This window comes from Erythrolamprus reginae, chromosome Z (assembly GCF_031021105.1).
Source record: "Erythrolamprus reginae isolate rEryReg1 chromosome Z, rEryReg1.hap1, whole genome shotgun sequence".
NCBI lineage: Eukaryota > Metazoa > Chordata > Lepidosauria > Squamata > Dipsadidae > Erythrolamprus > Erythrolamprus reginae.
Genome location: NC_091963.1, coordinates 106275515 through 106288416, shown reverse-complemented (window position 1 = coordinate 106288416; position 12902 = coordinate 106275515). Strand labels below are relative to the sequence as shown.

At 42.6% G+C, this 12902-nt stretch overlaps 1 protein-coding gene across 9 annotated transcripts in view; it reads right to left on the bottom strand.

The window, feature by feature from the left end:
• Positions 1–2389: 2389 nt before the first annotated feature.
• Positions 2390–12902, bottom strand: part of WIPF2 (WAS/WASL interacting protein family member 2) — a 119308-nt gene continuing 108795 nt past the window's right edge. For 8 of the 9 annotated variants that reach the window (XM_070767010.1, XM_070767008.1, XM_070767009.1 and 5 more), the window contains 4 exons: positions 11730–12392; positions 9258–9467; positions 5308–5409; positions 2390–4580 (listed from right to left, as the gene is read on the bottom strand). In XM_070767010.1, coding sequence (XP_070623111.1) covers positions 4540–4580; positions 5308–5409; positions 9258–9467; positions 11730–12392 — 1016 coding nt within the window. In that variant the 3' untranslated portion in view covers positions 2390–4539. The remainder of the gene's footprint in view (positions 4581–5307; positions 5410–9257; positions 9468–11729; positions 12393–12902) is intronic. The other variant, XR_011560565.1, reaches the window with a different exon arrangement.

Below are 12902 nucleotides of genomic sequence, written 5' to 3'. Positions count from 1 at the left end.
CTTGCAATGGACTTAGGAATTCTTTTATTGTCAACCACCTAAAGGATTTTACTTGAAACACTTGCAAAGAAAACTCCAAAAGGAAGTTTTCTGTGAAAGGGAAAGATTAGATCTAAAACCAAAGCAGCATATGCAACAGACTCAAATACTAGTTCTTGAAACTACAGGAATTACTCGGTAGTGTTTCTGCAGTAAATTGAAATGAAACTGCTGAGTAGGCAGTGAGAGGAAAGTGTGTGCATGAAGCTGGCAATATCCAAATTTGTGTGCACGCACACAGACAAAAAATTGGGAGCCATTTAAGGGTAAGGCACCATGAATGAAGTTTGAAACATTTGCTGCTAAACAACATAAACATTACACCCCTTATAAAAACCTTTTCCTTGTCATATATATTTGCACAGTTGCAGTGAAATATTGATATATTTCAACGAGAAGGACTGCAAAAGATCTGTTAATTATGGGGAAAATTAAAAAGCTACAAAGGCCTTCTCCTAAAAAACCATCAAAATAAGAGAAAATCACAACTCATGTTCACAACATCTAAAACTTACAATTTCAGGATAGCATGACACAGTTCTTTGCAGTGGTTCCTGTTTTTGTACTGGTAGATGTAATTAGCCTTCACAGCATCACTGTGTATCTCTTATACATATGGAGATTTTCAAATGTATGAGCTTATTTGTTGAAATACAGTATAAAAGTACAGAACTGCCTCAATAAATCAGATAATTTTTTAAAAAATTCTTGGGACAGCTAAAGAAACTAGATATTATTGAACTGATGTTTTGATCATTTTAGAACTTAAGGTCAGATTCACTGTGAAGAAAAAAAAGTATATACTTTGTCCTTTACTATCCTTAAAAACAGAGGTAGGAAAAAAGTGTAAAATATATCCTAATATTCTATTTTAAGTTACACTAAAACAATAACAAATAAGAAAGAAGACTGGGATGAAGACTGACAGGCCACAAATTTAGTTTCCAGATGCAAATAGGAGATTTTCTGAGCAAGTAAGACCGTGTAAGTTCAAAATTGACCTAAGGTAGTCTCCCTTAAGATGGTTCTCACAGACTATAATTGCCATCAGTTTTAACTAACATAATTACCTTGGTTAGAATTATTGGATGTTGCAGCCAACACAAATGGGAGGGAGGGCACTGGATTGGTGAAACTGATTCATAAAATAATTAAGATTTTTATCTTGGTAATGCTAGCTGCAAATACAGTGATCCCTCGAGTATCGCGAGGGTTCCGTTCCAAGACCCCTCGCGATACTCGGTTTTTCGCGATGTAAGGTTGCGGAAGTAAAAACACCATCTGCGCATGCGCGCCCTTTTTTTCATGGCCGCGCACGCGCAGATGGTGGAGTTTGCTGCCGGGCAACTGATCTGCTCCGCAGCGCGGCAGCAGCGAGGAGGCAAAGATGGGGTTTCCCCGTTGCCCACGCAAAGGGGAAACCCCATCTTCGCCTCCTCTCTGCTGCCGCGCTGCGGAGCAGATCAGCTGCCCGGCGGCCAAAGGAACCTTCCCTGGGTGCCGCCCGCCGCCCACGCAAACGGGAAACCCCAAGGCGAACTTCCGCGTTTGGCGTCAGGACTCAGTTGGGAAGCCGCGCAGCTGTTTTAAAAGGTCGCCGCCGGCATGGGGGGCTTCCCAGCAGCCCCCCGAACCCGGGTTGGGGGTTCGGGGGGGTGCTAGGAAGCCCCCCATGCCGGCTGCGCCCTTTTAAAACACCCGCGCCGCTTCCCAGCTGACTCCCGAAGCCAAACGCGGAAGTGTTTTTTTTTAATTAATATTTTTTTAAAAATCGCGATATAGCCGTTTCGCGAAGATTAAGATCGCGAAACTCGAGGGATCACTGTATATAGTTTCTCTGAATGTTTTCAGAATGTATGAAAATTCACCATGTACAAAACTCCTGCCTTAGCAAGAGCAAGGAAAAACAAATACATCTTGTCCACTTACGTAATTAAACCACCAAATAGCCTGGCCCAGGGAGGAGTATGGGCAAGAGGCAACCAGAAGAAATAAAGCAGCACTTTGGACCAGAACATGCAAGTATGACCCTATGCCTCTTGTATTCAGTTTCCATTCGACTGCCATTTCAAGCTTAAGAACCCCCTTCACAGTGCTTCCTAAAGGATATACTTACTGGAAGCCGCCAACATTATACAGAACATAATAATAATAAAAAACAAATACCCTTCCCCAAAATGCACAGTGCATTTAACATCTCTTCCCAGCGAGTTATGCTGGATAAGATTTTAATTTTCTTCCAGAAGAAAAAAAGAAATTCCTCTGACCAAGCATTAGTCCCTCAACATGAGAGACTGCCCAGTCATTAACTTAAAAGCAGACAAATTTCCATCATCATTTAAAAAAAAAGTAGGTGGTAAAGGAATTTTTATAGTATATGGCTAGCAAGCCTACAAACTTTTTACAACATACAAAATATATCAATATTTATCATTATAACACAAATTTTCCAATGCCACATTTTAAAGAGTAAATTACGCACAATAATTATAATAAATCTGGTACCAATCACATAACAGAGCTACTGTATAAGGCAAAACACCAACAAGCAATTTAGGCTTGATGTTACAACCACCTGCAGAACATGAGATAAAATGAGAGGAAACTGTTGCTTCTGTTTCAGTCTGCTTAGTGGTGTGTAATCCAGAACTGGGCATTTCTACTGCTAGAATATGCCTTCTAACAGATTTATATGGAAAGGGAAGAAGAGATGCATCCCCATAGGGGACTCTTCAGCAGTGTAAACTACTGTGTTGAGAAGATGATGTGCAATCCATACTTGGCCTTTTTCTGATACTGGAAAACACCAAATGTAAATACCTCCTTTGATCTCAGAGACAAAGTCAGCACTATCAAATCTCTTATGACACCACTAAGAGACCTAGCCGGAATTAGTGGCACTCTTGCAAAGGACTTAACAAACATCCTAAAAGACACCAAACATAACTGACAACCCCCTACCTCATTAAAATGTCTGTGCAAGAACCACAGAAAACATTGTGTACAAACAGCAAAAAATAAAATATGATGGGATTTCAGCAGTTTCTATCACTTTTACAATTGTTTCCTTGAAGTAGGTACTAACCACTAAAGATCAGCTTTGAGCTAGAACAAAGTGGTGTGTCGTTTAAAAATTGTAACTGGAAGTCTGCCATCAAAGGTATGTTTCCCATTACTAGACTGGAATGTATGCCAATGGGACCTTCAGTCAGTCAGTGATGCTCTTCTTGGGATAAGTAGTAGCCAGGGCCCATCCACTTCTCAGCAAAAAAATAGAATACTTCATTCTTTTGCCATCCCTCAGCAATAGATGGTTACATTCTCAAGACTGATTATGTCTGAAAGATATTCATAGGATAAGACAATGAAGCTGAGCATTTCCGTTAATGAGAGCAAGATGGATCGTCTGAAGACACAGGACATTCAAGCATTAGGAATTCTTCTAACAAGTTGGAACATAATATATACTTTGTTCTATACTGGTGTAGCATCTTCTGTGTATAATCTATGGTCAGCATTGCATTGCAACATTAATCCACTAGTTTGCTATAAACTAGTTCTTTATCTCCCATTAGGATGCTTGTCAGGATATTGTTCTTTTTACCTTAAGGGCTGCTACTACCTCAAAACCAGCCATGCCTTTTTTTTTAATACAACACATATATCAGGGATGGTTATTAGGCTTTATAAACTGTTCAATGCTACAATGGTATCTTTTATTCTCTAGAAACAAAATCCCATTTTGAGAAGCTTCATTTAGGATGCCAGCTATCTTTTGGAGAAACTGACAATCGAAGATTATGGGTCCGGATCTGCAGGACAAGAACTCTGCCAAAAAGCATGGTAACTGCTGTACTTGCCCCTTTTGTTGGTGCGCTTCTATTCTTAAGCAGCTTTATCAATTTTTAAGCTGTCTTTAAGACATGCTATTTAGTTAACCTTTCTCTTCCTGCTTTAAGTTACAAAGTTTAATAATTGAGTATGTAGAGCCTGCAATGAAAAGTGAAGCAGCCATTTCAATTCTGTTCATAGCACAACCCTTAAAACATGAATGTTCCCTAATCCATACAATTTGTGGCCATTTCCATCCTTATGAGAAGCAAGCATCTATAAATAACTGCTTGACCCACAGTTTTGTTGTTCTGTTTGGTTTTCTTTCCTGGGAAACATTCACTCTTCCCTTGTTCTTGAACTGTAGTGTTTATAAACTGAGGGGTTTCCCCTTTCGTGGCAAAGATAGCAGGAAAGGTAGGAAATTAGTATTGATCTGCAGGAATCTCACCTGGCTATGCCCACAGATGCCTTTTTATATCAGGGAATGAAATGCATAGACAAAGTTGAGCAACGATAAGTCCATCCAGGTTCTTGCGATTAAAAAAAAAACCAGGAATGTATTTTTCATGCAGATTTCTGAGGAATGGTTTTTTGGAAGCAGGGAGAGAATTTAAGAACAAGTCTTATTTGTTTTGGTGCCAAGCAAAAATGCTCATTTGTTGTTTTTCACCTAGGGACAGGAGGCAGAGGAGGGGCCCCACGAGTAGCTGAAAAGATAAGAGAGATTGTTAATATACGGGTATTATACATCCAAGTGCATGGCAGTTTGAGAACTGTGGGCATAATGTATATAAGGCTGCACAATTGGCATAATTTGGAACAATCAAGAAACAATCACCAACAGTAATTGGGACTGGTAACTGCATCACTAAGTGACATGGTCATAAAGGGCAATGTCATGTGACTTGTGATGGCTATTTCAGCAGTTCCCGTTTTGCATTGTTAGGCAACTCCTACATAGAGCCTCGGTGGCACAGCGGTTAGAGTACAGTACTGCAAATTACTTCTGCTGATCACTGGCTGCCAGCAATTTAGCAGATCGAATCTCCATAGACTCAAGGTTGACTCAGTCTTCCATCCTTCCAAGGTCGGTAAAATGAGGACCCAGATTATTGGGGCAATATGCTTGCTATCTGTAAATTGCTTATAGAGAGTTGTAAAGCACTATGAAGTGGCATATGTCTAAATGCTATTGCTATGATCACCATTTCTGACCCCTTGACAGTTTCCCATGATTTTGTTTAAAAGCTAGCAGTGAAGGCCAAAAATGCTAAACTTGTGACAGTGGAATGCTGCAGTAGCCAGAAATACAAGAATCTGTTGTAAGTGCACTTAATTCAATTCCATCCTAAATTCAAATAGCCAATGAATGAGTGGACTACTTGCAAACTGTGAGTTCAACATTGTGGTATATTAGATCAGTTTGGTACTTACCTCTGTTAGTTTTGCTGGGATAAATTCTCTGAAAATATTTGAATTCTTCTGGAGCTGGAAAATCTTCAACTGGATGAAAAGAGTATTTTGATTCAAAGTCATCTGCAAAAGATTTTTAAAAATGGTGGGTTTGGGTAGATAAAACTGAATGTCACACCAGTCTGGTCCTGCTGCTTTTATCATTAAGGCTTTGGGAAAATCTTGTGCAAGATGAAAATGGCCAACTAAATATCATAAGGTAGTTAGACCTCACAGATAGAAGATTTGGGGTACAATTCAGCAATTAAATGTACATCATGTTCTTTTCATTTCCAGACAGCTTTTCATCAGCATATCAAAAGCAACATAACACATATAAAATGAACTACTTCTATTTGTATCTCACATATAGAGTAATAGATTGTAGATACTCAACTTCTTAAAATTACTTTATCCTTCTTGCAGATAAAATATGATCAACTTTTATATTCATCGGTAATTAAATTTGATAGGTTCACTGGACTAACATATTAATTTCAAGCAACTAGTGTATATAATTTGATTCCAATATTTAAACATTTACCAATATTTTTGGTAAATTTATCACTTAGGACTGTATGACTGTAACTTGTTGCTTGTATCCTAAGATTTTTATTAATATTGATTGTTTCTTCATTGCTTATTTGACCCCTATGACAATCATTAAGTGTTAATTAATAAAAATCGTAGGATACAAGCATACAGTCATACAGTCCTAAGTGGGAGGAAAGGAATGATAGGAATGATGAGAAAAAACTAGTAGATTATACGTAGATTTATTTATTTATTCCATTTGTATGTCGCCCATCTCTTGAAGGACTCTAGGCGGCTCACAACCAAAAATTAAAACATAATAAAAGTATTAAAACAAGGGAAGGGACTATTAGATGGTCCTCCCTAGGATTTGCGTCTGGTTCGCTGCCTGTGAGTTTGGCCGTTCCTTTTCAGACACAGGGTGTGTTTTTTTACATTGATGTTTGTGTGTCTGTTTAATAGGTCCTTGGCCTTGAAGTGAGGGACGCTGCCTGTATTGAGTTAGAAAGAGGAATTGGAAACAGAGTGTAATTAGCTGAGCAGTTGCACTTTGTCTTTTAAATTTTTTTTTGCTGCTTTGTTTGATTCTGGACTTGTCATGCTCTCTCCTCTGGTTGTATTTATCCATTCCCTGAAGTTTATTTTAATTTAATTTAATTTATTTATTCATTAATTGATGCATTTATTCATTCATTTGAACAAGCATAGGATTGTAGTTTGTATAAGCATAACATAAGTAGTAAATAATGATAAAAGAAGACAGTAGGACAGGGACGGTAGTAGGCACAATGGTGCAGTTATGCACACCAAAATAAATCTATCTATCTATCTATCTATCTATCTATCTATCTATCTATCTATCTATCTATCTATCTATCTACCTACCTACCTACCTACCTACCTATGCATACATACATACATACATACATACATATATACATACTTCTAAGCCGCCCAGACACTATACTTTTCCACCCACACCAAAAAAAAATTAGAGGGAACGCCAAATGGTGTTGGCTGAGAGACCTAGGTGAAAGCCTTTCATGAGGAAGGACATGATCCTATGAATGGAAATACATAAGGGAGAAAGGCCTTCCTGCGTACACCACTGGTGAAATTTAGACCAGGTATGGTTGTAGATCCTATGGGTAGATATTCTTCTAGATTTTAGGATAACTTCTATGGCATCTGGATCATAACCTCGAAGGTCTAAGTCACGCCAGATAACAGCCAAGCAGTGAGGTGGAACCACTCCAGTTCTGGATGGTGAGAGCTGCAACGTATCGTCTGAAATGGGGAGTCGCCAGGGGCCCTGGACGGATAGCCGCTGGAAGCCTGCAAACCAGGGATGGCGAGGCCAGTGAGGGGCTATCACAATCACCTGGGCCTCATCGAGGATGATCTTGTGGATTATGTCTGGTAGAATTGGTATTGGAGGAAATGCGTACAGCAGACCCCAAGGCCAAGGAGTTCTGAGCGCGTTTGTTGCCTCCGCTCCCGGGGACGGGAACCTGGAATAGAACCGAGGGAGATGAGCGTTGGTTGCGATCGCAAACAGGTCTAGCAACAGGTGAACAAATTTGAGACAGATATGGTGGAATACGTCCGGATGGAGACTCCACTCTCCTGGGTCCAAAGTTGACCAGGAGAGCCAGTCTGCCTGAATGTTGAGGACTCCTGAGATGTGGTTGGCCGATAAGGACTGCAGAGCTTAAGAAGAATCATCAGGTTTGTCCTGACCAGCAAGGCCTGTAGCTGCTCTGGCCTTGAATAGAAAGGACTTGAACAGTTGGAAAGGAAATATGGTAGCAGGAGAGGGAATCTTGGAATGGGTCATCTCTGTCCTCTGGATCCTCGTCTTCTTCATTCTCACCTTGTGAAGAGTCAGAGTCTGGTTCTTGGACTGGAACTCTGTAGGTTGAGAAGGAACTCATGGGCCTAGGGGCGCGTGAGGGGGGGGACGAGGTTGAGAGGGAGCATTCATAGCTGAGAGCTTGGCATCAATGGCTTGAGATAAGGCAGAATACATAGTTTGGAGCTCTGGAGGGAGCTTAGTAATAGGAGCAGGCAGTTGAGGAGCTACCTTATGGGCCTGGGCTGGGCCTGGCTTGGGGGAATCTTCCATAAAGATATCTGGCTCACCTGGACCTAAGCCCCATAGATTAGGTTGGAGTCTGTTTAGGTTTGGCTCATCCAGGGAAAGCACAGAGATACCTGAAGGAGGCAGGTCAGAGCCCTCTGGAGGGTCAGGAGGACTAATATGCACTTGGGCCTGCACTCTCAATCGTTTAGCAGAATGCTCGTGAATTTTTTGAAGAGCTTTGTCCTGCCTCTTCTCTGCTCTAGTGGCCCCAGCCATGGGGGGAGCTGCTAATAAGAGGAGGAGGCCTGAGGGATGGTTTCAGTTTCATCACCAGTAGGCCTACCATCCTGGGGACCTTTAGAAGAAGTTCCTCTCTTGGGAATACAAGAAGGCCTGAATAAACTACAGGAACAAGGTCTGAGCCAAGGATGGAGAAGCTACTATGAATAGACAAAAATTTCCAAAAGGATAAGCTCCTAGGCCCAGGAGCGTCTGCAGCTCATAGACAATCTGGACAAATCCAAAGTTCGTGTCAATGAGTACAGATGGGCAAGGCCTCTCTAATTAAACAACCAAGGTATGTTGGTTAAGAGGCCTAGCAAGAGAGTAATAGCCTGAGATTCTCACACCCTACTCCGGGCCATGGGGTGGACTTTATGGCACCAAGCGGCTTGCGCATGGGTGAGCTGCAAGTGCCGGTATTACGGGGCGCTGAGGGCCTCCGAGCCAAGAAAACATTCCAATTTTTTGAATGGAGGAATGACTAAAGTCTAGGAGACGAACAAGACAGCTTGTTATATGTCCCACACTGCCAGAGGAAAAAAAGCCACAAACAACAACACAAACCTCCCAGCCGAGTAGATTTACTTGTAAATGCAATCTGGCAGAGGCGCGAGCAGTGATTGCGAAATTCGCAGCTTTAGCCGCACCGCAGCTTCTCCCTTTTAGCGCCGAGCCCAGTGGAGCTGGCGCAAAGTCTAAGGCTTCAAGGAAGAAATTAATAATAAACTAATTTACTTATCTTGTTGTATTGCAGAGAGAGAGAGAACGAAGAGAGAAGGTGTTTTGAGAGGAGCTGAGCCACCATGCGTCCTGCCGGTAGGAAGACCAAGCGAATTCTGAGGAAGGGGCGGATCCAGCAATCTTTTTAAAGACAAGGCTTGGTCCTATGTGGATTGGACAGCGAGCAACCCACCTGACTGCTGGACCCGCTCCTTCAGTACGGAGAATCTTGAACACTTCCCTATTCAACTTAAATGTTAAAGAATCCTATCAGGGCAATAATAAGCCCCAATGAATAAATATTTTTACTCACCCAAATAAGCCCTAACTGTAGAGATAGAATCCCGATGTCCATTTCTCATTGGTGGGGGAGGAGGGGGTGGTCCAACTGGTGTTCTGGTAGGAGGAGGGGGTGGTTTTCCACGGTTCATAGGATCTGAAGACCCATGTATTCTGTAGGGTGGTGGTGGTGGAGGTGCATCTCTTCCACCATTTCGTATCATCGGTGGTGGTGGTGGTGGAGCTAAACAGAAATTTTCCAGGTCAGATAAGACATGAACTAAACTGCAAAATCATACTTATTTTAGCCATATTTATTGAGTAAGCTACAAAGGCCAGATACAAATACTTAACATTTACCTAAATATAGCAGACGCAGCCCAGTTTTGAAAATACATGTCTGATGAATGTGGATGGTGAAGACCAAGTGGCTGCCCTACAGATTTTCTCTGCAGAGACCTGTATTGTCCAGGCTGCTCCAGGGAGCTCTGCTAAATCCCTACACTCTTCCTGTCTTATAGCTTTTGAAATGTCCCTTTCTAAGGCTTTCTCCCATGAGGGCGTCCTGCTCCTCAACTTTAGAAATCTTTTCCTTTGCAGCTATTTTCTCACTGTCCATCTTGCAGGGCTTCTTTGTTCTATTTCAGGAAGTATTGACCCACCCCTTTTCCCCCCACTCACACGAACCAGCTCATAGCTACATCTGATGCTGTATCTGATGCAGGAGTAGTCTCGATCCTTTGATGTACTGGGGATTTTCCAGACCCTGCTGGGGAGGTGCCAGTATATCCACTGAGGAGAAGCACGCCAACTTTGACTCTTCCAGGAAAGAGTCGGAAATGGCAGCTGGGCTGCGTAACTCTGATTTCCTGCCCCTAATATGATGGCTGGCGACCAGGTCAATTTGCCAGCACTAATATTTCAGCGGTTGTGCCCTGGAAACACACTGTATCTCAATAGCAGGACCAGTCAGACCAATTTAACCTGCTAACTACCGGGTTAGACCGATAGCCAGCTGGTGCCTTCTACCATTGCCTTGCCCTGCCCGTGTGGCAGAGCACTTCCAGGATCTCTCCAGCACCGAACAAGCAAGGTAATCCAAGCCACGTGGGTAAGGTAAAGTCTCCTCTGCGCTATTCAGCTGTTCTTTGGCTTCCCCACTCCATAGCTGACTTCAGAAACAATTTAGATTAATCGCCTCTCTTTCTAACCAGGCGTCTTGGAAGCATTGCTTCCCAGGCTCCTTTTTCCCTCCTGGCTGGCTGTGCTTGTCTTCAAACCCAGAAGGCTGAATCAGACTGCTAGTTATGTCCATTAAACGCCTTTCCTGCTTTGAGAATCCAAAGGATATCTGCTTTCCTTTCAATAGCTCAAAAAACCATTCCCTCGGATGTAAAACTGAATCAAAACTGGTAACCGGAGATGCGTGGCAGAAAACTCAATAGATTGAAATGGAAGAAGAAGACGGAGCAATACCCATACTTTGGATTCTCAAAGTACATCGGAGAAATGCAGAGCAGGAATATATTACCACTCAAGCATCCTTTAAAGCAGCTGTGTCTTTTCCTGGAAGCAGCTGATAACTCTTTACAAATCACCAAATGTTTATGTAATTTATTTCTAAAACATTTTCAACTGCATGTTTCTTTCATTTCAGAAATGAAGCATGATTATAATTAATAATATGAATTATTGTATTTTAAACTAAAGTTTGCACCATGTCAAGAAAGGTACAACATTTGACACTAAGTGGCTCAGATTATTTCTAAACCAGTCACGTAACATTTAGGAATATTTCAGTAATATTGCTCCTGCTGGATGTAAGCTTTTGCAAAATTAAAAGTTGCTTCTTTTTTAACATAATCATAACAGATTCACTATTTGGGGAAACTTGCAGTAAACATTATATATTGGTACCTGGGGATTTGTATTTAGTACAAACAGCTGTTTGGCAGTTGGATCGGCCTCCCAAAATACCAATGATCAACTGTTCCAGGCTGTGAGGATTGCTGCCCATCACCGCATCTGTGCACTCCATTTTTTCTCTCCACGCATCCCACTTTTGGCCTTCCTGCTCCCTGTTGAGCAGTGACAGGTAGTGGCGATCTCCACCACCTGGAATGGGCCAAAAACAGGACGTGTGGAGACCGAAAATGAGGCACACAGAGAGAAAAAATGGCATGCATGGAGCAATAGGTGGCGGTGACCCCCGCAGCTGGGAACAGTTGATCGTCAATATTCTGGGAGGTTGATCCAACTGCCAATCAACTGCTCGTGCTAAATCAGGCTGTACTGAAGATGATCAGGCTGTTTGTTTTTTGCTGCAAGGGAACAAATAGCTGAGAGGCGGAGGCAGAAGGATGGAGGCCAACAGGTGGATGGGACTTTGGCAACATTTGCTTTGTAAGACTCACAGACATTTTCAACCACTGGGGGGGGGGGGAGTGTCTTAAAGTTTGAAAATTACGGCATTTTTAAGTTGAACGGGGCTGTAAAAATCTCTTACCTGCACTTCGGCTTGGTGGCTCACGGGCAGGAGGCGGAGGCCGACAATTTTGTAAGGAAGGAGATGCTGAAGGGGGAGGGGGAGGTGCCATTCCCCGTCCTGGACCAGGAGCCTTTCTATGTAAGGAATTGTGTCTCTGGGGAAGCTCAGGAGCAGATTCATTTATAGGGCTGGCAGGACCATTAGGGACACCAGGGGGCTGTCGGTAAGGTGGGGGAGGGGGTGCCAAGGATTGGTTCTGATTGCTTGGTCCTGACCGGATATTTACTGGGGATGGGGGTGGCTTGATGGGAGGAGGGGCTGGTGGTCCATCACGATTTCCTGGAAGCCTTTGACCTGGAGTTGGTGGCAATGGCTTCTCACGGTTGTAGGAAGGTGCTTTGCTGTTATGCATAGAATGTGGAGCAAGAGGAGCATTGGCTCGCCGTCCAGGAGGTGGTGGTGGTGGGGCTGAAGAGCTATGCTTCATACCAGTGCCACTAGCACTGTTTGGCCGTGAAAGATCTGGCAATGAAGGTCTCTGCATGCGTGGAAGCTCTGGAGGAGAAGCTCGGCTATTGTCAGTATCATCTTGAGGCCGGGTGTTGGTAGCACACACAGGAGGCCGGGGTGCAGCTGATCTACCCCCAGGACCCTGATGTAGTACCTTCCCAGAAGAGTTATCTGGAAAAATAAAATAAAAGTTATAAAAGTTATATAAAACCAGCTAAATGGATCAAAGCCTATACAGATAGTTCTAGTTTGAAAAAGTTATTTTCTTTCTTAAAGAGATAAAGCTCATAGATAAAAATGACAATCCAATTTAATAAAATTTACAGATCTGTTTGAACAGACATGTCTAGAACGATGCTGGAGGGCCAGTAAGTCTGAGTCCAACTGAACACTATTAAGAGCCTATATCAGGACTTATTTAGTGGCAAAAAGGGCAGCAAAATTTGTATATTTTCCCACTCTTATTGCGTCCGCATATTCTCACCCGGCCGCCCTGTTTAGGGTGACCCACTCCCTTCTTAATGTGGAGAAAGCAGAAGATTCCTTGCAGGATAGAGCCGAGGAATTTGTTCAGTTTCTGTCGGACAAAATCGCTCAGATCCGGGTAGACCTAGACTCCAATTGGGCAATGTCAAACGTGGTAAGTGGGGCAAGTCTTAGTCCTGTTGTGTGGGAGGAGTT